The sequence below is a fragment of the Anas platyrhynchos genome, chromosome 5 (assembly GCF_047663525.1).
Source record: "Anas platyrhynchos isolate ZD024472 breed Pekin duck chromosome 5, IASCAAS_PekinDuck_T2T, whole genome shotgun sequence".
Taxonomy (NCBI): domain Eukaryota; kingdom Metazoa; phylum Chordata; class Aves; order Anseriformes; family Anatidae; genus Anas; species Anas platyrhynchos.
The window spans coordinates 18,490,165-18,517,742 of NC_092591.1; the positions used below are offsets into that span (position 1 = coordinate 18,490,165).

General features: G+C 36.9%; 1 protein-coding gene across 4 annotated transcripts in view; it reads left to right on the forward strand.

Moving 5' to 3' along the window:
* The window catches only part of PTPN21 (protein tyrosine phosphatase non-receptor type 21), a 42,169-nt gene extending 15,005 nt beyond the window's left edge, over positions 1–27,164 (forward strand). For 3 of the 4 annotated variants that reach the window (XM_038180559.2, XM_038180560.2, XM_072038374.1), the window contains exons 4-20: positions 239–336; positions 3,004–3,071; positions 3,554–3,624; positions 4,563–4,650; positions 4,887–4,975; positions 5,548–5,635; positions 6,351–6,430; positions 7,636–7,737; positions 8,317–8,377; positions 8,841–8,925; positions 10,632–12,097; positions 14,414–14,551; positions 16,913–17,134; positions 18,346–18,474; positions 18,786–19,020; positions 19,559–19,719; positions 20,551–27,164. In XM_038180559.2, the coding sequence (XP_038036487.1) occupies positions 239–336; positions 3,004–3,071; positions 3,554–3,624; positions 4,563–4,650; positions 4,887–4,975; positions 5,548–5,635; positions 6,351–6,430; positions 7,636–7,737; positions 8,317–8,377; positions 8,841–8,925; positions 10,632–12,097; positions 14,414–14,551; positions 16,913–17,134; positions 18,346–18,474; positions 18,786–19,020; positions 19,559–19,719; positions 20,551–20,679 (3,310 nt within the window). In that variant the 3' untranslated portion in view covers positions 20,680–27,164. The remainder of the gene's footprint in view (positions 1–238; positions 337–3,003; positions 3,072–3,553; positions 3,625–4,562; positions 4,651–4,886; positions 4,976–5,547; positions 5,636–6,350; positions 6,431–7,635; positions 7,738–8,316; positions 8,378–8,840; positions 8,926–10,631; positions 12,098–14,413; positions 14,552–16,912; positions 17,135–18,345; positions 18,475–18,785; positions 19,021–19,558; positions 19,720–20,550) is intronic. The other variant, XM_038180561.2, reaches the window with a different exon arrangement.
* Positions 27,165–27,578: the final 414 nt, after the last annotated feature.

The window sequence follows — 27,578 nt, forward strand, 5'->3', positions numbered from 1 at the left end:
GGACATTCTTTGACTTAAGACAGAGCAGGATTGGATACTGCAGCAGATAACTGAAGAGAAAAGTTGATAAAGACCATAAAATACTGGGTCTGAATGATGAGTAAGACAATCCTCCACAGTTACTAGTGAATGCAGAGAGGAACTGGAAATGAAGGCATGCTAATCTGTAGTCTCTTAAATTAAGAAGCTGATGTTAGCTTTTTCATTTTTTTCTTCTTTTTTTTTCTTTTTCATGTAGGTATCAGTATTATTTGCAATTAAAGAAAGATATCTTGGAGGGTAACATTCCTTGCACACTAGAACAAGCAATACATTTGGCTGGTTTAGCTGTTCAAGGTAAGTAAGGCAATTATGCCTATTAGCTACTGTTACTTTGGAAATATGGTGATGTATTTTCTATCGCATGCTTTCTGTTTATTGCTTGTAGAGCCGTTTCCTTGCTGTAATAAAAATGCAAGAGGTAGTTGCTTTCCAGTTTATGTTCCATTTCTGTGAAGCACATTTTTGTTTTCAGTTGGCAGCCTCACAAACACAGCAGCAGTTCCATTCAGTAGGGTAAGAAAGGTTTGCTCCTTAGAACTTCATCACCCAAAGCATGGGCTGGGGAGGGGGACAGTGGGATCAGTGGCCCAACACTTGCTGGTATTTCTGCGCAGCCCTCAGAAGTATACCCAGGTATCTGACATGAATTTTCAGGAGTTGGGGTTAACCTGAACATCTGAATTCCTTTGGGAGCAAGGGCTCTACCTGGCTGCTAACACCAGCAGAGCTTTTGCCTGTGTCACTGAAGACTCTTTATTCTGACATTGTCACAAGAGAAAGGGACATATTTTAATAAATAAGCAAATCTGAATGTAGAGTAGTGCTTGTATCTCCACTTCTTGTCCCAAATATCTGAACGCCAAAGATTATTCCAAGTTAGTATACAAGGCTGTTAACAATTCCTATGTTCAAATCTTTCCTGAAGATCCCTTTCTCTGATACCTCCATGAAATTGGCTACTTTTCCTCATTAGGGTCAAAGGGGATAAACTACTTAAAAAAAAAAATCAGCTGTCCTCAGTCTGTGAGTTCTGATCATGTCTGGTGTTCCCTGCTAACCTGCTTATTCAATCTCAAATCTCTCATGTTAACAGGTTTTAATGGCAACAGCTTTTGTTTAGTTTGTATGTTGCTTCACTCCAGTGGACGTGATGTGGATGCGACTGGAGTATATCTAGCAGCAATTGTAAAACTGCCAAAATTGAGAAGGGCTTAGTCACTGCCAGTACATGTAACTTAGTGGTGTTTTTGTTGTTGTGTTGTGTTTTAATTATGTGTTTTGGTAGTGTCATGTTAAAGATTGTGAGTATGTTTCTCTGAGAATATAGTTACCAGTGGAGTAGGATTAATAATGTTAGTGCCTTGTTTATATAACAGTGAATCTGTTTAATCCAAGCCAGGATTTAATAGTCTTCAACTGGCAAAATCTTACTTCATTATTTTCATATCTTTGGACAGTGTAAATGTCTCTCTGCTCAGTAAGTTGTTTACAGAAATCTTTCAATATAATCTTCTTTCCAGATGGAAAATATTTATCCTTTTCGCTTACACATTCCTCTTTCGGTCTTGTGTAGAGAACTGCATGTGTTGATAACATGATGAAAAAAACAACTTAGAAAAAGTGCAGGTTCTAAATTAATGCACTCCAATGACTGAAGTAGCTTATCCAAGGTAGGTCAGTTAATTTTAGCTAGTGAACTAACAGAGGCAGTTTGGTGTTTTGAGTGAAATGATTTCAGGAATGATTTCTGTTTGAAATAGTTACAATAGGCTGCTTCTAAGCATTGCTTTATCTCAAGTGCTTAGTTGATCTAGTGTGTCACAAGTTCTCCCCTTTAATCACGAGTAACTTGCATAGTAATCATTAATGCACAATAAAAATTAGATTCCTAAATGTCACTATAGTTATACCATTATAGGTGAGAATCTGTAATAATGTAAATAAGATCCGTGTACTTGGAAATCATGTTTATATGGTTTGGAAAAATTGTTCCCTGCAGACTGTTATTCCTTAGAATAGTTTCTCTTTTGAGACTGTACATAAGTTTTCTGATTTAAACTACTTTATTTCTTTGAAACGTTGGCTTCTTTTTTCTTGGAAGCATAACAAAACAAATTCTTTGGAATGCCCTTTGGCGTGACACAAAATCAACTCCTTTAGTACATCCTTTCTGAGCATACCTTTGAATCAGGAAAGTCAAGACTTCTATGTCCCACTTTCCACATGTCTTTGTGCAGGGAGCTGTTGAAGGCTGGTGAGCAGGAACTTTGGTGTCCAGGGTGCTCCAGCCACTCAGGACCTAGTGGTGAGAACAGTTTGTCAGCTCTATGCTGCAAGTGCAGTTGCGTATAATCTAGTATCAGACAGGAGGGAGTAAGGAAGATTGAGCCAGGCTCTTTTCAGTGGCTCTCAGGGACAGGATAAGAGGCAATGGGCACAAATTGAACTACAGGGAATTTCATCTAAACATAATGTTTTCTGCTGTAAGAGTGGTGAGACATGGGAACAGGTTGCCCAGAGAAGCTGTGAAGTCTTCATCTTCTGTATTCAAAATCTGACTGGAGAAGGCCCTAAGACAGTCTGCTGGAGCTGACTTACTTGAGCAGGGGGAGAGAGTAGTCTCCAGAGGCCCTTTCCAACCTCAACTGCTATGCGTTTAAAAAACAAGCAAATAAAAACCCAAGGAACTAAGGAACTTGAAGCAGCAGTATTCGTTTTATCATTTCTTCTCCTTTCATATCCACAAGGAGTCTCATCATTTTTTCCGGTAAAAAGATGGAGTGTGATTTTATTTTTCCTCTTCATAAACGTTACTTAAAGATACTTGGTGTATTCCATTGCTTTACATTCAGATCATAGTTCAATAGGGTGGGGATTTGCTACTTGGAAATCCTTCTGCAATTAATTGGGTATTGAATTATTTTGTTACAAATGTTTGAATCCAGGACTTTTTTTTCCTAGCTGATTTTGGAGACTATGATCAGTATGAATCTCAGGAGTTTCTTCAAAGATTTGCTTTGTTTCCAGTTGTAAGTACTTTCTTTAAATTCTCTTTTTGGCATTACTGAACACAATTACACTGTGTTATGAAGAGCCCTCCTTTGTACTGAAGAAAAATACAAGATTGATAAATACATCATTAAAGATGCTGTGATCCATCTAGTTTACTGCTTCCAAGATAGTCAAATTCAGAAAAAGTTTTCTCTGAGGCTGTAGTGAGGTGTGATAAAGTATATTGCACAGAAGCAAAGATGTTGCAAGATCTTTTCAGTTTTATTGTATATTATACTGAAAAGAAGGTTGAGGTAGAGACAGGGTAGTTTGAAGGTTGAGGTAGTGAGTAAAACCACTTCAAAACAGTTTATACTTTTTGGCATTGTTTGTGTTAATATCCAGCATCTAAGCTCCAAAATTAGAACAAAGGGTTGGTATCTCTGTCTAAAATGGCTCCAGTTTCTTTATTTCATAGAATATTTTGTAGTTCATTCTATAAAAGCTATCTTATATTAAGGGTTGGCTACAAGAAGAAAAAATTTTGGAAGAAGCGACACAAAAAGTTGCCTTGCTACATCAGAAATATAGGTAAGATTTCTAAAACTCTTTATTGCTTAATTTCTTAACATGGTTGCTCTGTAAGTTGGGTATCTCAGAAGGCAGTTGAACTAATTTCACCTCTCTTTTAAATGAGCTTTGCGCTGATACAGTTTTGTTAAAATACAAATTTTTGCTGAATGAAAGTGAAAAGAGAATGGAACAAACAACTGCTAAAATGAAGGAGAAGATTATACTTGAAAATTAAAAATATGGGATAGAAGTAAATTTTGCGACTTAACCTGTATAATGTTTATGAAACTTGTTTACAACATGAAGCTGCTGACCCCAGTAAGGAGGTTTCTCGATGAACAATGTTGACAGGTACTTTGAGCAACAGAAGTGTAGAGACAGTCACCATGCCAGAATGCATGGTCTAAGTAAAAGGCATCTAAATGCAGTGGTCCAAGACAAAGGAAAGTTAAGTTCTAATTGTCAACTTATCAGTGAAAAGTGTTTGTGTCTATGTTAGTAATACTGATTTTTTGTTTGTTTTTTTTTTTTGTTTTGTTTTTTTTTGGGGGGAGGGGCATTATTTTAAAACAGAGGTTTGAGAATTTGAAATCCATTTATCTCTGAAATGTTTTGGCACCCACATTAAACAGTTAAGGTTTAGCAAAGGAAAAACAGTCTGCATAACATTAAGAGAAAGTGAAGGAATAGAGAGAATTATGACTGAAAAAGCATTGAGAGACATAAGAATGAATTACACAATTTTTCAGGTAGAGATAACGTCTTCTTTAAGATCAAAAGGCTAAGACAAGTACATCAGCCATTGGTACAGATGGAAACAGTTTGTCTAGATGGTTGCCTGGGTGTTTTGAGGGTGTTTTTGAAGCTTTAACAGTGACATTCAGAGTAAAACAAGCATGATTTTTGATTATTGACTGAACTAGCTGATCATGTTATCATTGTTTTAATTTTCACAGAGGCCTTACTCCTCCTGATGCAGAAATGTTATATATGCAAGAGGTAGAGAGAATGGATGGCTATGGTGAAGAGACCTATCCTGCAAAGGTAAATGGGGTGCTGATTTTTGTCTCAGTTGCTTTTCTTCCCTATGTAAAAAGGGTTACTTACTGACAAAAATAAAAGCAAATAAACAAACAATAAGCCTGTCCTCCACGTCCCCACCAAAACAAAACAGACATGCTTCCTATCCTCAAAAATTGTAGAAGTAGTTGATTCTCATGCAGCTTTGCTCTCAAAGACTTTATTTCCGTTTGTGTGTATTTTTTTGCAACTTCTTACAGGACAGCCAAGGAAGTGACATATTCATTGGAGCATGTCTCGATGGTATCTTTGTGAAACATAAAAATGGCCGGCCGCCTGTTGTATTTAGGTTGGTATTGTTCTTTATTAAAATATATCTATAATATTTTATAAATAACATTTTGTGTATGTGCCTCACTATCGTGGATGTTTCTTAGATATGATGTGTGCTTATCCATTTGATAAACCTGGGCATAGTCCTGTAGTCCTTATAGTGCGATTAATACTGAATTTCATTGAAATTTTTCCATGTATTGGCTGTAAGATAAATCCCTTTAAACTGGAGTAATTCTAAGAGATGAGTGTGTAATACGCAATCCATTGCAAAACACTTATTGAGTCAAAAAGGAGCAACTATGAACGCAGAATGTCTTAAGTCCTAAGATGTACACATCAGTTTACTTAACAATATTCACTTGGGAAAATATCCATATTCCTTTCAAATATTATATATCAAAGGAATAGAGAAGAGCTACATGATAAAATTTGTGTCAGTATTTTGAATTCATACATTGTTTTAGTTAGTCTATTACTTAATGTTGTGCCAGCTAAACTGTAGAAACAGCTTCTGTAATTCAGTTGCATTTTGCATGGTTTGAAAATCAGGGTTTGCCAGTCATGGTCTGTCCCTTTTGTCTGCAGGTGGCATGACATTGCCAACATGTCTCACAACAAATCCTTTTTCGCATTAGAGCTGGCAAACAAAGAAGAGACAATTCAATTCCAAACTGTGAGTGAATTTCTGTTTTGATTTTTTTTTTCACTAAGACATCAGTAAATAAAGCCACAAATTAACTGCTAATTTTTGTCCTATGAATTATTTGTATATCTTTAGCAGCTTTGAATTATATGAATGAGTCAAATGCAATAATCTAGCCTCTGGTTAGCTTTCTAAGGGAAAGTGCTTCAGAAAGGAGAAGGCATTAAATCTGACCTTTTATGTGGAGTGCATTGACAAGGTTTGTTCACGTGCTCATAAATATTTTCATCCATTCCAGTAAAATGTATAGCATGTTTTCTTAAAATGTGAGGTCGGTGGCATTTAAAGATGAGCATGTTCTTAGAGCTATGCTGGAATGGGCCACAATGTGCTTTGCAGAATCATGTTCATCTAGCACTTGCCTTTGTGAAGAAGGCAGCTGTTGTATCTGATGGCACCGTATGTATATACTACAAAATGTGTTTGTGCTATAGTAGATATTTACAAGAAAAGGTTTATTTCAGCTTTCATAAATCTAATAAAATTGTCAGGCTAAAGTGTATGTTTAGGCCTGCAACATATGATTTTAGAGAAAATCTGATGACTTCAATGAAGTTAATTTAAACAAAATCAGATAATACTTATTTAATCTAAAAAATTTCAGTGGCTTCTATGAGGGCAAGTGATGGATATACATATTTTGCCTAATGTGCACATTTTATTTATTTATTTATTTATTTTGCAGGAAGATATGGAAACAGCAAAATATGTGTGGAGGATGTGCGTAGCTAGACACAAATTTTACAGACTAAATAAATGCAGCCTGTAAGTAGAATACCTTAGCAGAACTCTTGGTGCCCTTGAAACTTCCATGGGGAAGTGAAGTGTATAATAATCTCTGTAATGTCCGTACTGTCCTTTTTAGATTATACTAATTAATGACTTGTATTTTTTCCCTAGTTGTTTTTGAGAAATTTTTTGTTACCAATTTCTCAAACTTACGCTTTAGTGTGGTTCATAGTGGAGGACAATATTAAACACTGAAAATCTTACCAAAAGTAGTAACGTTTGGCCCCTGCTGCTGGATCTCAGTGCAGTGACAGACATTAGTTGCCTTGGAAGCTATTAGTGCTAGAATGTTTGTTGGAATCACTGGGATTGGGTTTAACCTGTGTTTGGGTGAACTGCTCTGAAAGGACACTCTGAAGGCCTTTAAAAGGGCGGGAAGTGTATGTGAAGCACTCCTGAAATGTGCTGGATTGACAGCTGAGAGGTATGTGGTCCTTTGGATATCCATGGAATTTGTATAGCTCAAGTAGCACTAGTGCAAAGTAAATTTAATACAATTCATCAAATTAAATTTAAATGGGCTGGTCTCCAACTTGTAAATCAAGGGGTGGAATTTGAGCTACTCTTCTCCACTGGTACAGATTTCCCTCAGTTAAGTTACTTCAGCCAAAAATAGAGAATTAGATCCACTGAACAGATTACATAAAAAGAAAAAAGTGTTTTCCAGATGTACCATTCCTCCTCTTTGTACATATACCTCCAACAACCTATCTATAGAGGTGCTGATGCAAAATTTTCTGTGGCCACTGGAAAGATAATGGAATATTTTCCACAACAGATGACTCCCTAGCATGGTTCATGCTAGCTCATCTTAGAAGAAGAAGATTAATTTTGAGTAAAATAGCCTCTGTATCTCTAAACTTGTAAGCTTGGCTACCTTTTGAGAGGACTGAGAAGTGTTGGTAGAAGTAGTGCATGTGTGGGACTTGTGCGTTGCATTCTGAATGTCAGTTCCATAGAGTTCTGTATTGAATGTCAATTTTTAGGATGACTCTCTACTTTTGACGCTTTCACCACAACATGTTTTTATTAATAGGAAAAGTCCTCAAAAAAACCCTTTCTGATAATCTCTGTTCTGTTACTTCCTATCATCTGGTCCTGCTGCTGAAAACTGTCTTATGCATACCTGTATTAAGTTCAGGCTTTTTTTTTTCTTTATCTGTATGTACCTTTGTCTTTAGAGATTCCCTGGACTCTCCACCTGAGGAGGGCTCTCAGAAATCTTCCCTCATTCTTTCCCTTCCACGCTTTCCAATCCTTTCTCGTCCTTCACTTCCCAAAGGGTGAGCTGAAAAATCATTTCTTTCTGAAATCTGTCAGTTCCTGCATTTGTTCTCTGCCATTTTTTTGACCTCTGTCTTGCTGCAGGATGCATTACAGGGTGAGGAAAAAGGAGCTTAAGGTTTCTGAACAGTCCATCATGGAGGCACTACAAAAATTATGAAAAGTTATTAACATTAGCTAAACTAGAGCATAAGAATTGCACTGTAGTCATGCTTTTTAGTTCCTCTAATGTTGCAAATATTAAGGACCACTTGTAAACAACTTTATGTATGGTCTTGTAGAACAGGGAACTTTTAGTATGAGATTTTCTATGGGATTCAAATTTGGAACCCATCCCCTTCCGCCCTGTTACACAGCTTCAGGGCCACCTTCTTTGTATGCTTCATATAAAGGATTCTGCTAGTAGCAATGGTGGTTTATGCACCAAGCTCTTCCCTTTTCAGGCTGTAGGAAGGACTGTTTAACAAAGCTCTAAGAAATGCAGAGTGATTTTAACTGACCTTGCAAGCACTTCCAAAGGTTTGAAATAAGTCTTGGTGTTGTAAGAATGATTTCTCACCATAATATTTCTTCTGTAGGCAAACCCAGCCCGTTACAGTGAATCCTGTTAGAAGGCGATCTTCTTCCAGGATGTCCATGGTAAGGAGAGCAAATAGTTTCATATTTGCATTTTTAGTGATTTAAATTGACTATGAAACAGACATTACTTTCCTTCAGTGAAGTAAGATGAGCAGTGAAAAAGATGAGTATCTACTATGTGAATAACTGTTTCTGACTTGTAGAAAAAGCTGCTATAAAACATCTGAATAATGGAATTAAAATAATTACAGTAAAAATATTTTAAACACTTCTATTTTTAGTGTGACTGCTCTGTCTCTTAGGGACTCTCCTATATCTCAGATGGCAGGGTTTAATCTTGGGTTGTTTGGTTTTGTGTTTTTTTCAAATACATTTCTTGTGTGGCCTCTCAGGAGAAATTTACTTGCAGATTTAGAGAAATGTTTTAAGTCTTAGACTCTGTTTCTGTGCATGCATGTAAATTTCAAGAATTCTATATTTAAAATAAATCATGAATTCTTTAAATAATAAAATTCTCTCTTAGCCCAAGCCTCAAGCTTACATGATGCCTCCACCACCTCAGCTGCATTACAACGGTCATTATACTGAACCATATGCATCCTCCCAAGGTAATTTGTAGCAGATTTGAAAATTTCCAATTCTTGAATAATTTTAAACAAGGTGGAAAACAGACAGATCTTGTGATTTAAATTTCATGAAGCACACCACTTTAGAGGGTGAATGCTGTAATTTGTAGTTTTAGCTATTTAGCTAGAGCTGGACAAAATTTACAGGCTGACAACAGGCAGGTTAGCATGGCAACTCTCATTGAAGTGCTTGCTGCTAGTCTGCGTGTGGGCTGACATGAAAAGTGGGATATGAGAAAAAGTAGTTAGGACAGCAAATACAGCAACTGTTGGTTGTGGTCCCTTGCATGAATTTAACTGACCAGTTTTTTTGGTTTATGTATCAAGCTGGTATGGTATGGCATTCTGAGATCCTTGTCAATATTGATCTTAATAGCTGCTTAAAAACAGGATGTAGGGTGAGTTGAGTTTCTCTCTGAGTTTGCTAGACTACATAGTGGTTGGGAATTGAAAGGCTGAGAACTGTAAACATATGTTTAAAAAAAAAAAAGGAAAAAAGAAGTATCAAGGAGTGCACACTCCTAAGCAGTTTCAGTGTGGAGTCATGGCTGCTTTCTCTGCTTTTTTGATGGTTACAAATAATGTCTAATTTACAAGGCTGCTTCCCTAGAGAGGTTAATCTGATCTTTTGCAAAGAGTCCTCAGTTTTGATTGGAACCTTCCAGTCCTACAAGTCAGCTAAATCAAAAAATACTCATAATAACTCTTTGGTAAGGGAATGAGCACATTTTCAATGTAAATAGTTGCATGAATATTCATAAAGGTACAGATATGTAGATTCATAATGGACCTGAATTATTTCCAATATGGCATTGGAATCATTACATTACTGGGCACAGTGAATGCTATCGCACTTCATATCGTGCTACTTTTGAATGTTATTTTTAACAAAGAGAAGAATTTTTGGTTGTTACGCAATTCAGTAACATAAGTGTGCAATGATGAACTTGGTGTTAGATCATGAGAGGCATCTAAAAAATGGCTTAATTGTTCTTCTATGAAGCTTGGCAAATTGTACATCCAATGAAGTAATTGTTGAACTATTAAATATATATTGTGCATAAACTATTAAAACATTTTCTTTACCCACCAGAGTGGGTATATGTTAACGTGCAAACAATACATAGTTGTTGTTTAAACTGTGTCCAAATTTTCTGCAGAAATGTTAAATTGATTTTTTTAAAGGTCTTGGGCTAATAAATACTAAAGGTCTATATCTACTTATGACCTGAGAGTGTTTTGAAGAGGAGAGGGGGTGTTTGTGTTTTTGTTTGTGTGTTTGTTTTCTTGCAATTTAAGCTGATCTCATTAGGTTAGTACAAACCTTGGTGTAAATGTCCGTTCTTTCTTTCAAATAGAATGGTTTACAATTTGATATAGATTTGTTTAAGTTAGAATTAAACTTAACACTCCTATCCTAAACTGAAAAAAGCCATTCGTAAACTGAGATAATGCTTTCCAGTAGGAGTTTGCATCATCTAAATGAACATACCAGGTCATTCTGTTGTGTATACCTCAGGTGTCAACAACACCAAAAACTCTGCTTTTTTCTTTTCCCAATTCAAGACATAGTTAAGAACAACTGAGATTTTGAAAATCTCAAGCTTCAGTTAGCTACATCTTAATAGAGAGTATCTTTGTTGTTCAAGGTCTTGAACATAAAGCTTGTTCTTAAACTTTACTTTCAGATAACCTCTTTGTGAGCAATCAGAATGGATACTACTGTCACTCTCAGACTAGCTTGGATAGAGCCCCTCATGACTACGGTGGTCGAATCCGCAATGGTAGTGTCTATAGTGCACATAGCACAAACTCCCTGAATAATCCACAGCATTACTTGCAGCCATCCCCTATGTCCTCTAACCCAAGCATTACTGGAAGCGATGTCCTCAGGACTGATTATGTCCCATCACACAGACACAGCGCGCTAATACCACCTTCTTATCGGCCCACGCCAGACTATGAAACTGTGATGAGACAGCTCAAAAGGGGAATGGTACACACAGATAGGCAGAGTCATTCAATGAGAAATCTCAACATCAGCAATACTTATGCCTACAGCCGGCCCGATGCCTTGGTTTACAGTCAACCTGAAATAAGAGAACATGCACACTTCACTTCCCCTCAGTCTAACCATTACCCATTTAACCTGAACTACAGTTTCCATAGTCAGTCCCCCTACCCCTATCCTGCTGAAAAGCGCCCAGTTGTTGGGGCAGTCAGTGTGCCTGAGCTGACAAATGTGCAGCTCCAGGCTCAGGATTATCCAGCACCAAATATAATGAAGACCCAAGTCTATCGACCTCCTCCCCCATACCCATATCCAAGACCTGCAAATAGTACTCCGGACCTTTCCCGACATATCTACATTAGCAGCAGCAACCCGGATCTTATCACGAGGCGAGTGCATCATTCTGTCCAGACATTTCAGGAAGACAGCCTGCCTGTGGCACATTCTCTACAGGAAGTCAGTGAACCTCTAACATCGGCACGCCATGCTCAGTTGCAGAAAAGGAACAGTATTGAAATAGCAGGCTTGACTCCTAGCTTTGAAGGAATAAGAATAAAAGAGAGGACCATGTCAGCATCTGCAGCAGATGTGGCTCTTCCAAGAGCTATCTCGGAAGGGTCACAGCCCAACATTCTGATGGAGAGAACCAAACAAAAAGAAAATGAACAAGATGAAGGTGTGAGCTGTGATCATAAGAAAACCCTTTCAGATGCCACTATGCTGATTCACAGTAGTGAAGAAGAGGAAGAATTTGAAGAAGAAAACAAAGCTAGTACTAGTCTCTCTCCTCTCCCTGAAGATAGAACCCAACTTTCATCCATAATGGGTGGTTATTCTCATGATCCTGTACTCAACTACCCCTATAGCTCTGTTGCTTCATCTGCTGGCCCTTTGCATATTCTTGAGCCTAAATTACATATTACAGAGACAGAAAAGAGAATAAAAGATATGAGCCCGGTTCATTTATTAGTAGAAAGCCAGGTACAGAGAAGAGGGGAAGGACTGCTTATGCCATCTATGTCAGAATCTGACCTTACAATGTCAGGGAGATACAGAGTAAGGAAGGATTCGATAAAGAAGAGACCTGTGTCTGATCTTTTGTCTGGGAAGAAGAATATTGTGGAAGGCCTTCCCCCACTAGGTGTAAGTGGATATTATTTCTCTTGGTTTGTGTTGTTTCAGATTGTTCTGTGACCAGAGTTGTGTGGGGTTTTTGTTTAAGTGTTTTTGTTGTTGTTTTTTAATCAACCTGAGAGATGCTTTTAAAATGTGTGAATTAAAGCTACTTTATTTCTCTATTTTCTCTCATTAACTTTGTTTAGTTATCTTTTCTCTTTCTCCGTCTCTGCCATGTCTGAATTCTGTTTGGTAGAGTCCTCCCACACAAATCCAACTGTGCAGCCTCCCTTAATCTGACACACTTAAACTATCTAGCAACTGGAGAATTAGCTATTTTAAAGTTGGTTCTAGATCCCAAATTCTGCCCTACCTATGCTTATCTGGAACAAAACCAACTGTTTCCATTCCGCTACCAGCTTTCTAATATTAGAACTGAAAAATCAGATGTAGCTCAGTGTTGACATTTTTGATTCGTTTACCCTCTTATTCTGACCTGAGTGTAATCTGACACATTAGGCAGTAAATTCTTCCCTGGTATTCTCTTATTTTCTTTCCTTCATTCCTTCCTCTTTTCATATCCTTTCCCTTTTGCCTTGCCCTTAAGCTGGTTTTATCTCACTGAAGTTACTTCTTGCTTGCAATGCCCCTTTATTCTACTACAACCTTATGAATACATTAAAAGAAATAAATTGGACAACTCAAGTTTCACTTTTTCTATAATTCCTACTTTGCAGGAACCCCAAGGCTTCTTTGGGACTGTATGATTTTACTCAGTCTTTACTACTCACTTTCTTTAGTTTTATGCAGACCCTCTCATATTTCACACCCTAATAGAGAAAGACCACTTTTATTATTATTTTGCCTTTTTAAAAATTTAATTGTTGCTAACTTTGCCTGCCTAAGAGTGTCAAATAGTTTCCTGCACAAATTGGACTGCAGTGGACCTACTATACAATGTGTGCTGCTGTAGTAAAGGCCAGAGCTGATGCTTCAAATGCTAACGTAAATGATGTATATAAGTAGTTACTGTACTTTCATTTTTTGTGTGTGTCAGACTTCTTATATATATGGAGCTAAACACTATGAAATTAACATTCATCAGCTTTGATTCATTTAAAATTTATTTATGTTTTCTTAAATCTCCTTCCTCCTGTGTTATGTGGATCTAGGGGAAAAAAAAGGTGATGGCTTCTTGTATTCACATTTAGATATACTCTATATTTTTTTTCTCTAAAAGATTTATTTTCAGACACTGAGTCTACCAAAATCATACCCTGCCTTTTCCTTCTGATAGCTATGTAAATATTCATCTTTTGATACAAAGTTGATATTAAAACTTTTTCACTGTAATTGTTCAGTAAATTACTTTCTATTTCAGTAATGTTTAAGAGTGCTCTTGCAGGATAGAAAATTGCCATTTTGTATTCACTATTGAGATGAATTACCTGGTTAAAAAAAAAAGTGTCTCCTACCACTCTTTATGCATTTTGCTTTCCAATGAACTCTTAGTGTTGTGTTTGTGTTCACTTTAAAATGCAGTCTCATCCTCTTAGCTTTGTCTTTGTATTCCTTACTCCATTCAGCTTTCAGAAGCATTTATCACTGTTCAGGCAGCATATTCACCCATATATTCAGTGTTGTGTTTTTCTTCTTTTTTTTTTTTTAACAACCAAACTGAGCAACTGCAAGAATGATATTTTTTTCCCACTTATGCTTTCTAAAAGAATTGTCTGAATTTATTATTTCATAGAAATCTCCCATTTATATTTCTCTCAAATAAAGAGTGGTCACTACAGTTGTTTAGATTCATAGTCTGCTTCAGGGTTCAGATCTGCCTGTAGTCCTGTGTTCATGTTTTGTATGTACAACTTGTTGTAAATGTAGTGAAACATTCTATTATATCCAGATATCTTAAAGGTGTAGTCTCACTTTAATGCCCACTCGTAGGGAAGAAGAGTGTCTGCAAATTGTGTAGTCCAGTAAAGAACCATTAGTGTATTTATTGGTTGGATAGTGATTCTAGTTCTGTCTAAGAATGTTACTTATCCACAGTAGCTGCCTCACACCCTCAGTTGTGAGCTTTGTAGGGAACAATATTTGTCGTTCTCATGCAGTTTCATTAACCTGTGTGGAATGAAGACAGACTTGTGTTGTGTCCTTGGAGGAATGTAGTCCCACCACCCTAATCTCTCACTGCAGTGCTTATCAAAAGAAGGGTCAGAGCTGTTTGCAGAAGGGGTCAAAGAAGTATCCTTTGCTAAATGGAACTCATCTGGGTTCTGCTTGATAACTTCATCAGTTGTTTAAGAATATTTGTAAGTTCTAGCTTTTCTTTTGCAGGGTATGAAAAAGAATAAAACTGATGCAAAAAAAATAGGGCCTCTAAAGCTAGCTGCCCTGAATGGACTAACTTTGACTAGAATGCCTCTACCAGATGAGGGGAAGGAGGAATCAACAAGAGCAACAAATGATGAAAGGGTATGGTGAAGTTTTTCATGCTTGATTTCTCTTTAACACTTGTAATTTTTCAAAATGAATTGCATATGAATGGTGCTTTATGTCAACTTCAAACTGATTCAGATTCAGAGTAACTCAAATAGTGAGAATAGAAACAAAACAGACAAACTTTTGCTTGCTAAGTCATTGCTAGAAGTATTGGGTGTAACTCAGATTTTTCTTTAAGATTTAAGATGACAGTGATTCTAGTTAGAGTTCACCCTTTGCACACAGAGCAGACCAACTAACATCTACTTACACGTCTTTATGCCAAATCTTTCTGTTTTCTCTTTTAATTTTTGGGTTGTTTCCCAGAATGAAAACAGATTAAACTTAAAATTATGAGTGTGAGCATGAACTTGATTGTAATGACTAGTTATTTATACAGTTTTTACAACAAATTGTGCAGTTATATTGCATTCCCAGGGTACAGCCTGCACAGATTGCATTTATGTTTTCCTTGGGTGACTTCCTGAAAGTATAGATGGAACTTGTGTGATCTGCTGAAATTTGAAATCCATTAAATGATCTCAGATCACTGAGAGGACATCAGGTTCTAGAACAGGATCATACTTTGAGAAATACAAGACTTCATTTTCTTGTGTCAGGGTAACCAATGTCAATAAGCATACTTCAGCCTGCCTCATATACCAATAAATGGGTGCAGAAAAGTGTGAAACATGGTCAATATCCAGCCTGTGAAGGGCTGTTCAGAATAATGCTGTCATCACACATCAAACTGGGGAGCAACTAGAGACACTGAGGTCTGCGATGATTATTGTATATATATTGCAGCCAGTGGTCTCTCTGGAATCTGGTTCTGAGCATGGTCGGGCATCCTCAGCTGCAGACCTCCATCTACCTCAATTTGCTGACAGTCACGGAGCAAGATTAGAACGTGAAGGGAATGGTCACGCTCTCACCAGCTGCAGTTTTAAGGAACAGGCCAAGAAAATTAGTTTCAAATTACATAGTAGAAATTCAGTCTTGGGTTTTGAAGGCTTGAACTTAGGTCTATAGGAGAGAGATTTGACTGTTAACTTCAGCTATGTTGAAACGGCTTTTTGAGCTACATATACTCCTTAAAGATGGTAGGGGAGGACAGAAGTTAACGTTGTGTTATTCAAATACTCTTCTACATTTAGTACCTATGTTAGTTATTTCCTCTTGCTTGTATCTATCATCTCTTCCTTGATTTACCTTCATTTAATTCAGCCATGTTACTATTCAGCTAGTTTTTCCCAAAGTGCTAAGGGAAAAGCAGAAACTGTAAATTGAAGTTATGAGGAGAATGGAAGTCACTACACCTTTGCTTCAGGCAGTCATGTACAGGAAGAATAGATGTCATGAAATGGGAGTGATTCCTAAAGCTGTGAAGAGGCAATACAAATCAGACGTGACATGAAAGAAAGTCCAGACTACAGATATTTTTAGAAGACGAAGACTTCATAGTTGTTTCGATGCCTCTTTCATTGCTCAGCTTCATATTGCGATTAGTTTAAATGAGGAAACCTAGCCTAAAGATTTAAAGGAGTTCGGACAATTAATGTACTGAAGTGTAAATTGCATATGATGGAGATTTTACACCTTCCTCTGCAGCATTTGGCATCAGAGTTATTTGATACAGGATACTTTTCTGATCTGATACCGCAGAGCAGTTGCTGAGAGAGGCTGGGGACATGTGACATAGATGAAATTTTCTGGCTGAAATCTTACATATTTTTCCTCTAATTATTGTTGGCAAAGAGATGTTGAAATTCCAGAAGTGTCTTATGATTTAGAAAGAACTTGGTTTTGAAAGAATAAATCTTTTGGTGGGCTAATTAAATAAAACAGATTGAATTGTACTAGTAGAAAAAAATCCTTGTTTTATATCTCAGCTGCAGCAGGAGGTTCTAAGAAGGATTTACTGCTGTCTTCAACTTTTAATATCTTCAGCCTAAGAAAATGTGGAGTACTGGAGGTGAATGATAAATTCATTGAATGAGGCAAACATTTTGTTTTACATCTCTGGAGTTCTTCCTCCATCTAAACAATAAATGTGACTTCATTTTTTTTCTTGGACTATATGGTTAAATGAGATTTTTCAAATGATTTAATCCAATGTGCTATATTGAGCAGGATGATTAATGAGTATGTCTTGCTCAAAAGTATTTGAGGCAGTTTGTGCTGTAGCATAACCACCTGGTTTGATCCAATATTTATTTTCCAGCTAGGTTGTCTTTATAGAAACTAAGTAGTTTTTTTTTTATACTATTAATATCCGTCCTTTGTGAATTCTGTGTTAAAATAGACTTGTATCAGAATGTGACTTCATGTAGTTATCTTTGTTCTGTCTTTTAGTGTAAAGTTCTGGAACAACGGTTAGAGCAGGGGATGGTGTTTACTGAATATGAGCGCATTCAGAAGAAAAGGCTTATAGATGGTGAGTGCTCAATAGCTCGGCTTCCTGAAAATGCTGAGAGAAACCGCTTCCAGGACGTCCTTCCTTATGATGATACCAGAGTAGAACTAGTCCCAACCAAAGAAAATAACACGGGTTACATCAATGCATCTCATATCAAGGTGAGAGAAAGACTGTTGGAGCTTTTTTTTTTTTTTTTTTTCCCAGTTTATATGGTAAATAAAAATGGACGTGGATATTAATTTTGGTTTTGTCAGATGGCTAAGAATCCTTCCCTCCCTCTCCAGAGGTTTCTAGGGGGAAAGAGGGAACCTGTTTTTCCCTGCTGCTTAGAAGAATAGTAAAGGGTTAATTAATTATTGGAGAGGTCTTTTGGCTTTCATTTCTATACTGGAGAGGTCTTTTTTATTGATCGTCTCTCTCCCATCTCTTCAATCTCTCTCCTGATTGGTACTAACAGAAGGCATGTCCATTCTTCCCATAGTTAAGAAGGAAGGTAACTTTTAAATAAATTGTGATCCTTTGCAATTATGACATTTTAGAACTGCAGTGACAATACTAATTATTTCATCCTCTTCTGCACTCTCCGGCTAGATCCGCAACAGGTAGTAGTCTGGCTCCCTGCTTAAGTTTGTTTGTTTTTTTTTTTTTTTGATGGTTAGGGGGAAACAGATGGTGCTAGAGGGAATTCCGCTTTTTCATAATTTTTGGATGACCCTTTTCCCCAGACTTAGTTCTTTAAATTATTAAAAAACAGTTTGCAGAAAAAAAAGTTTGTAGGGTGACCTCAAGAACCTTTGAGGCAGTTCATTCATTTTCAATCTACTTACTAAAGTGCAACTTAGAGTTTTTATTACTTGAGTGGTTGTTGCAGTTGTTTTATTGTCTTATTTTAAATCTGATTCTTCCCTGGTGTAGTACCATAGTTTCTATATTTCAACTCATTTCCAAATTTGGAGTAACTCTTCTGACCTTTCTGAATTAAATAACATTTTGAGGAAACATCAACTAATACTGACTTGTTCTGGTGCGCATAGAAGCATTTGCCTTATCAGGGTATGAAAGCTTTAAACCTGAATTGGCCAGAATACCTTGAATTCACAAAAAAAGAAATATAATGTACAAATAAGTAAAGATAATTTATGCTTATAATGTAAAATACATTTATTTATGTGCTTACATAATTTTAAACATTGTTTCTCTTGATCTGATGTGGCAAGGTGCAGGTAAAAAATTGGAGGAAGGTATAAATCACAGTGTCCTACTTCTGCAATGTTTCTGTTTGTTTCAGTTTGTGCATCTTGAAATGGCTGACGTAGGAACTGGGAAAGGGTTTTACATAATTAGTAATCAAATTTATCTCTTTTTACAGATTTCGGTTGGTGGCATGGAGTGGGATTACATTGCTACACAGGGCCCTTTGCAGAATACATGTCAGGATTTCTGGCAGATGATCTGGGAACAAGGAATTGCCATCATAGCTATGGTGACAGCAGAGGAAGTGAGTACAGACCCAGTCAGGTCTATTCCTGAAAGTTATGCAATGATTTTGTTCTGATCCATTAGAGTAAAAGGATCTTTCCTCCAACAAATAGATTAAAGATAATTTTCTGGTGACCCCTTTGCCACTCTGTATTGTTTTTCTTGGCAGAAAGCTCTACATTTGCAAACTCTTTCCTATGGAAAATTGGTTTATTCAGTGAAAAGCCAGTGCACTGCAGTAGTACTTAATAGAGGGGAAATACAGTTAAAGGAACGTTTGTTGTATGAGTGTTTTCATGTTTATTGTAAAGGAATTGTTTTGCTTTTAAGGAAAGTGGGAGAGAAAAAAGCTTCAGATATTGGCCACGTCTTGGCTCAAGGCACAACACTGTAACATATGGAAGATTTAAGATTACCACACGATTCCGTACTGATTCAGGCTGCTATGCAACTACGGGTTTGAAGATCAAACATCTTCTCACGGGACAGGAGAGAACAGTGTGGCATTTGCAGTACACTGACTGGCCAGAGCATGGCTGTCCAGAGGATTTAAAGGGATTTCTCTGTAAGTTTTATTTAATAGCTTGTTGTTGTTGTTGTTGTTGTTGTTTTTATACCACCTAATATGTCTGCTAAACATTAATTAGCTTTTGATAGCTATGCCAAGCACTCTACTGCAAAAGGTGTCTTTACACCAGTAAGATTAGCTGAATTGTGTTTCTGATAGGAGTACACCTGCCAGTTTGTTTAAGTAACTATTTCAATCTAAAGCAAAATACATAATTTACTAAAATTCATCTAAGTTAAAACATAATTATACTAAATGTCACACATTTGAATATGTGCCAGCAATAGCAAGATGGCCACAAGCTGGTTTTGGTGGGAGGTGGGGAAACAAGGGAATCCATAGAAAAGTTGGATGATTTTTGTATATCTGTATTGCTCTGGTTGGGTTATGACTTATGATGTATATAACGTATAATTTTTCTGTGGGATGTCATTTGTTAAATTACTACTTTTCCAGTGGTTGTGCAGTGTAATAGCACAGCTTATGGAATTTTTATTTCCTAAATTTGTCATTCTTATGTTGTTCAACTCAATAGCATACTTGGAAGAGATCCAGTCAGTGCGGCGCCATACAAACAGCACTGCAGATCCTAAGAACTCTAATCCTCCTGTGCTGGTGCATTGCAGTGCAGGTGTAGGACGAACAGGAGTGGTCATACTGTCAGAGATCATGATTGCCTGCTTGGAACACAATGAGGTGATCTCCTTTTTTTCCTCATGTTTTCAATAATGTTAGGTAGTGGAAGAGTAAATAATCTGCCTAATAAGTATTTTATGACTGTTCATCTGAGCTTTCCCAAGACGTGGTCTTTGGAAGAGCCCTTACAATTATGGTTGAAAGCGCTCTTGGCAATTTAACAGAAGTTAATAATCTTCTATGGTTGCCTACTTATACACTTGGAACGCTCAGTTAGGATGTTGAATCACTGAGTGGAACAAGGTATGCTCTGGGCTACTGAGCACGTTTCAGGATGTTGCCTTGGCTTTACCACTTCATGCCTTAGTTTTAATAGTTAATGTTCAAGAACATGTTTGTAGTCAGTCTCTTGTGCTTGTTATTAAATGTTTTTCTTCCTTAGTGTAATAGTACTTGCAGTACAAGTCTCAGTGGAGGACAAAGTGGTAGTTTAATAAAATAAAACTTAGTCCTATCAGCCTTTAGCTAGAAGTGAGCAGTTGTAAAGCAATTGGTAACATTATGTGCTGCCTGAAACTCAACAAATTGATTGTTCCATTTATTGTTTCCTTATCCTAACAGTGCGACAGACTTTTGCAGCTATTAGATTTGTGAGGACTCACATAGCACATGAGATAGGCAAATATATCACAGATGAGGAAGCTGAGGTAGGCATGGTCAGCAGTGTAATGACACTCATACTGTAGGTATGAGCTGAATTATCAGAGCTGAAATTAGAGCAGCTGATTCAGTCCCCATATCACCGGTACTGTCTTGAATCGTCTGCTGAGAAAGGACAAGTGAGTCTCCTTGCTTACCGGTTACTTGTAATCATTTGTTCTCTTCCTCCAGATGCTGGACATCCCACGAGTGCTGGACATGTTGAGGCAGCAGAGAATGATGATGGTGCAGACTCTTTCTCAGTACACTTTTGTCTATGGAGTTCTCATTCAATTTCTCAAAAGCTCAAGACTTATATAATCCCTCCCACTTCCTAAGGGACACTGCAAGAGTTTACAGAAAGAAAATTACAGTTGTCCAGGCAGACCTGCTCTCACTGTTTTTTTCTTTGTATGATGAATCACACAGTTACCTTTTAGGGCTGGTATGTGACTGTTAAATGCAAGTCAATGTAACAGTCCTTGCAAAGCAGGATCTTCGCTGGACTAAATTCTTCCCATGTTCAGCTGCAGCCATATTAGGGAATGATTTTACTTGTACTGGTCTGGAGTACTTGGAAACTTTTTTAGAGTGGTGTTACATTGGGCAAAATAAATATCTTACAGAATGGAAGTACATGGCACAATTGTACTAACTTTATTTTTTTTTTTAATGTAATTAACTGTGCAAAAGCTAAAATCTGTGGATGCACATGGGGAGAGAAACCTGCTCCTTGGGAATGTCAAGGTCTTACACAGTTTCATTCTGCTTTCAGTTTTATATTTAGAGCACCTGTATTTTTTAAAATGAACTTTTGGTTTCCTCTGGTTTACTTTGCAGAATTAGCAGTTCTTACATACTTTAAGTGGTTGCTTTAAGGGCAGTTATTTTTGTATTTTTTTTTAAACCAACTTTTTAAACAACATATTGTTTTCAGAGGAGAGGATTGACAATGCTTGAACTGAAAAATTGTGCGGAAAGTACTAGGGTAATAGGTAGTTGTAGAGTGCTGTGTAATAGAACTTCCAGGTGAACGATCAAGTTAACTGTTGAGAATTTCCATTTGAGTAGAAGCAAGTTTACCTATGGAATTGTAGGCAACAAGCAGGGGAAAAATACTATAATTATCTACAAATGTCCTGGAAGGAAATGGATGAGAGAAAGTACATATTCAGTATTATTCATATATTTAGAGGACAGTTTGATTTTACTGGCTGAAATCAAAGTGGATGCAAATGTTTTAAGCACTTTTTTTGCTCTGTTATTTATGTAGTTAAACATAGAAACTATAATCATGTATTGTTTCATATGGTAATATGCCATTACTAACCTGTTATTTTAGGAAGAGCCTTTAAAGTTCATGAAGTGAGAGAACCAAAATTGGAGTAAGAAGGTGCATAGTAGCGCAGTGGGAATGATCCTGTAACACATAATGGAGGAGGCGTGGCAGCTGTGATTGCTGGTTTGCACAGTGCAAAGATGACCATTCAAAATGTTCATGTTCCCAGTCAGGAGAGCCTTTAAAGCACTGGAAATTTCTGTAGAATCCTTCAGATTATTTTGTTAGTGCTAGAACAGGTTTTGCTAGTGGTGGGCAGTGTTGCAATGAAGAATGTTCACAGGAGCTGTTTGAGAATGCCTGCAGAATGTAAGAACTCTTTGAGGTAACACTGGAGATGTGGGTATTTTGGTAACTGTACAGCTGGCAGTTAGTGCTTGTGGTGTGGATCTGAAGATGTCCTGCCTCTGCTAGTTATATTGTCCCTGACTGTAGTGCGGGTCTGGTCTAATGACAGTATCCCTGAATACTCATTTGTCTGTGTTTTTAAAACAGGGACAGTGTGGTTTTAACCTGCCTTTTCAAGTGTTTTGAGATGCTGAGTTGAAAATCCCTATACAAAAGTGAGCTATTTGTTCTTAGATATCTGGTACAATTCCAAAAAAACTTGTAGCAGACCAGTCTGCAGGTGTGTTTAAATATTTATTTCTCATGATACCTGCTTAACGAAATGAAATGAGACTGATAGTGATTTTTTTCACTGGTGAAATGATGTTATTTTTCTCTGACCTGCCTCAAGGGTTTGGAAACTATTATGAATAATTACCCCACCACACCCCCCTCTTCAAAACAATGATTGTCCTCTCAAAGCAATAATTAAAATAGTCATAAATAGGTTGCCTCAATTTCCTTTGTAATAAGCTACTTGTATATAAATAAGCGCAAGGTTAAATGACTTTGTGCTAATATGTTGTTCTATAGAAATGTGCTGGTTTAAAATACACCGTAGCATTCAGCTAGTGCATTTGGTCGTCTTTTGGACAGTCCAAATTGTTCTACTTTCAGTAGCAGTAAGATTGAATATTTTAGATGGGGGAAAATATTCTTTCTGTAACTATGAAGTGCCTAGCAAGTATTAACTACCAGATGTAAAACTGGAAGGAACACTGCCTTATTCCAGAGGACACCAGCTACTGAAGACTGATTCTTATATATAGTCTTGCAAGCAAACCAATTTGATGCATCTGTGTTAAGTATCAGTGAAAGAAACAAAGATGTTTGTATTGTGCCCTGTGTTTAAAAACAGTTTGCTTTTTTTTATCTTTTCTTTTTTACCACAGTTCACCTAAGTCTTCAGAAATATTTGTGAGTGGAAAGGTACACTCTAGAATGTAGCTGGTACCATTTCTGAAGTTTGAACTGTGATCATAACACGATACCTGCAGCTTTCTATGAAATTATATATGGCCACAACTTCAAGCGACACTTTTTATCAATTCGGAAGTTACATCAGATATAAAGCATTAAAAAGAGCAATCAAAATAAGCAATTTAATTCCAAACTTCTGTGGTGGCTTCTGAGGTGGGTGAGGGAGTAAGTCTTTTCTTTTGGTTACCTTTTTTGTCTTGCTGAGAGGAACTGAGTTCTCTTTTAGAGGTGGTGAACCTCTAAAGAGGTAATTAGAGACAACCTCTAGGTGCTCTCTAATCTGGTAGTCAGTCTTGATATTTTTAAGCAATAACACTGCTACCTCCTCCACTTCAGCTTTCAGATCTTTCCATCAGCAGTGCTTTTCTGCATCAATAGATTTGACTTTGTGTGAATTTTCCTACTGAAGATAGCAGGATTGTTTTTATATATAAGCATATGTCTCCAAGTGAGCTTTAAAAATGAGCAGTTTTTCTTCTGAAGACACCAAAAGAAATGAAACTCCACAACCTCCTGTAACAAAATTAATTTAAAAGCATTGTTTAGATTCTCAGATAACTTCTAAAAGAACATTCAGTTTTTAGCTGTTCTGAGCCTTGAAAGGGATGCTTTTTACACCTAGTTGCGCTGGATACATTGTAAAGTGTTGGACTTTCTAAGAAAATTCATTGCCCAAACCTAGTCACAGCCTGAACTGCATGTGGATCTGTCTGTCAGAAGCTTAAAATTCCCCTATACGCCTATCCATTTTGCCAAACGTGCTTCTGTTTGGATGGGTAAGAAACCAGATAATTATCACGTGAGATTTGACTTTTTTTAGTGGAAAAGTTGCGTGAAGCTATTCCTGAGGTACATGATGAAGAGCAAGATGTAGGTCTCTAGGAAAGCCAAAGTTCTCAGGGATAAATACAGGTGCTATAGTACTGCCAGGAGACGGAGTTGACTGTCTTGTGTGCTAGGTGGAAAATGCTTTTTAGAATCAAATTCTATGAAGAGTCAAGAGAAGAAGCTATGAATTGTAGTAAGGGCTTCTGACATTTGATTTCTGCCTTGTTTGCAATGAGGAGAGATTGTTTGGCCAATGAATCTTTGTATTCTTGGGCTCGCAGCTCTTCTCTAAAAACAAAATTCAAAGCCCTGTTGATTGCGAAGGTGACGCTGACTTAGCAGGCTTTGCTGTAGGCTGCGAAGCACGTCTCACTCGTCCTGTGACAGAATTGGAGCAGCATGTTGGAGTTCTGCATAGTGTTGCTGCAGCCTGCAGAACAGTGCTGTCCTTTTTCTGCTGCACGTAGGAATGTGGTCTCCATGAGCAGCACAACTTTTATGCCTTAGCATTACTCTCATTGTGCACAACTGAATGGTGAAAACTACAACTGCAGGCCACTATGGTTTAGATTTATAAATGTAACTAAAAGCAGGTGAGCAAGGCAGAATTCCTGTAGCTTCTGTGGATGATGAAAAGTTGCTCTAAATTATCATGAATGTTTATATATATAAGTAAATTAATAATAAATAAGAGTAAAATGAGTGTTAAAATGGAAAAATTCTTGGCATTTTGAGGAAGTATGTATTTTTTGGCTCGTCTTGTAATCTTGTGCATCTTTTTATCTTTTTTTTTTTTTTTTTTTTAAGTGGATGACATTTGGAGCAGTTTTCTCCAAAAATAGCTTCTTAAATCCAATAACTAAGGCTACCAGAGGCTGCTGGTACATTTTTCTTGTTGGAGCAGCTGTTAAAGTTGAGTGGCTCATAGATTTCGATGGCCTTTGGACCAAACTCGGGAACTGCAGGGTTGTTTATCATACAAGTTAGCTGTGTAATGGGACCTCAGTTTTAATACCAGTAGCGTTACTAAAACCCTGGAATTAAAATAGTGAACTCATTACTATACTGCAATAGTTAGCTCAAATTACTAATTTAAAAGGAACAACGGTTCAATTGCTAATAATTCCATGCTTTAGGTAGTTGGTTTTTTTCCCAATATTTAAAACTCATGCAAAGACAGAGCTCAGTCCTGCAAGACACAAAATTCCCTCAGTTCTTCCTGATACTGTGGGAATTAAAAAATGCTTATTGCCAGTGAAAGTTTGAGCCTTTAAAGCATGAATATTCACATGTCTACTTTAAATTTAAATACAGATTACAAGAATTAACCAAAAGAATGCAGCAGGAATGTGCATACATGAAACTAGAGCATTAAAAGGAAAAGTAGCTAAGATAGCTTGGAAGAAATTCTCTTTTGAAAGTACAAAATGTTGGAACCAGAGAGCATGGATCTGAGGAATGACTGAAGGCATTTGGAGGAGGATTTGGAACATGTTGTATCCACAGCAGAACTGCTAGAAGGGTTTGATTCATATGGTATGTTTTTCATGGCATAGTAGGGTAAGTGAGCATGTAGTCATAGGTGTTATTTTTACAGGCTTTTTAAAATGTGATTTTTGAAACTCCAAATATTTTTTCAGAAGCTGTGTTATTTTTAAACATATTCTTTTCCAAATGGATGCAATGCAATCTGTCAGCTCAGTTTCTGTTTACTCATTAAAGGTCAGATTTTCGAACTGTGGTCTCTGGTTTTCCATGTGCAAACTGCAGGGCGAATAAGCATACATGCAAATTTGCACCAATAACTTCTAATGGATGCAGGTTAGACTGTTTGGAAGCTTAAGTAATTTTGTGAATGCAGCTAGGTGTTTACTGCAGGTGTGAATTACACCAGGTTAAGGTTGGGTTGAGAATCAGATCCTTGAAATGTGGAATTTTAACATGTGCTTACAAATATGTTGCAGTGCAGCGTTTGCCATACACTGATATGAAAACTTCAGAGAATCTCTAATACTGTGCTAGGATATGGGAAAATATCTTAAACTTTCAACAGCTTTTGCAAATATTTCTGTAAAAAAGATTTCTTATTAAGATCCTATTGGGGACCAGCTAACTTGGTGTGTTTTGCTGGCATCACATACGTTACCTTAAGGTCTACAAGGACTGTAAAAAAAAAAATAAATCTTAATTTCTATGAGCATTTCAAAAAACAGTTGCTAAATGACCTTTGATTCTGTTCTTTGCTGTTTTCCACATGATGCTGCATTTAGTGGTAAAGAATAACCTCCAGTGTATTTGCTCTTTAGAAGTCCATTCTTCAGCTCTAACTGGGGAACGAAGGCAGAAATAAAGTGCAAAGATTTAACAGAGTTTACAACAGATCCAGCGTGTGGCAAGTTAGAGAGCAAGTCTGTAGACACCGTAATGTTGTTTTGTTTCAGATAGGTGGCAATCAATACTACCAAATTGTTACTTTTACAAGCACAGTTTCAGAAGGCGCCTCACCTTTAAAAAGGGAATTTAAATGCTGTTTTTCCATATGGAAATATTTAAGAAAAAAAAATAGGGGATTTTGAAGTATTTAAAGACTTCGCAAACACTGTTCATTTTTAAAATGATAGGAAACTTGATAGGAAAATAACATGTAAAATCCTCCAGTCTGTCACATTGCTAATCCTGAATAATTCTGGCAGACAAGGTGTACATGCTGTCTCTTTGCAAAGATACTTCCTGAAGTTGCTTTGAAATACCCCAGATCCCTGTGTCCTCTTTATGGATGATCTGGGGAGAGACTTAGGTGGAAATTTTAGGAACTTGAACTTGCAGATCAGTATGTACACTCCTGCACATTGCTGAAATCTCTTCTTTCGCCTAAAGCAAGTTGTGTTTGAAGTCCTTTCAGCAGCTGTGTAGGACTGAGTCCTTGCTGTCAGAGCAATACAGGATCTGGCTCTGTTTTCTTCCATTTTTGTTTGAGTCAATATGCAAGGATTTAAATGGAACTTTATTTAAAAGTAACAACATGAATTTTCAAGTATTATTTTCTAGTACTAAGCTAGTGGTTAACACATCTATTTTTGCTGTCTTGCCACCAATACTGTAAAAATGTATAATCAAAACAGCTTTAATTCTTGTAAAACTGAAATTGGTTTGTAAAACAATGTACAAATTGTGTTTCATAGACAGAAAAGCTTGTATTACTGAATGTAATATATGTGAAATGAATATATAATAGTCTATTTTTGCCATGAAAATAAATATTTGAAGCAACTATGAGTTTTTATTGTTCCATTATTAAAAGAAAAATCAGTGAACTTTAATATTATGTGCAGCCTTAGCCTGGGACTTCACCTTCCATGCACAAAGACGTCATCCCTCTGTCAAAGCTTTGCAAGTGCTGTCCTGTGTTTTAATACGAAGATAAAACTTACACTGTCAGATACTAATGGTTCTCATCTTTACAGCAGGAAAGTTTTGTGACTGACACCCTATCATCGTTTTAGATATTTTTGCATTTTCAGGGACTTTTTTAGTACTAAACATTAATTTCTATTTTACCTTTAAGCAGAGGAAGGATAAAAATGTTTCGGAAGTTGAAAAACTCATTCTAAAAGTAGGTGAGAAAAGAAATAATCTACTGCATGCTAAGTATCATTGGAGCTGTTAACAATACTTAATAGTGAAG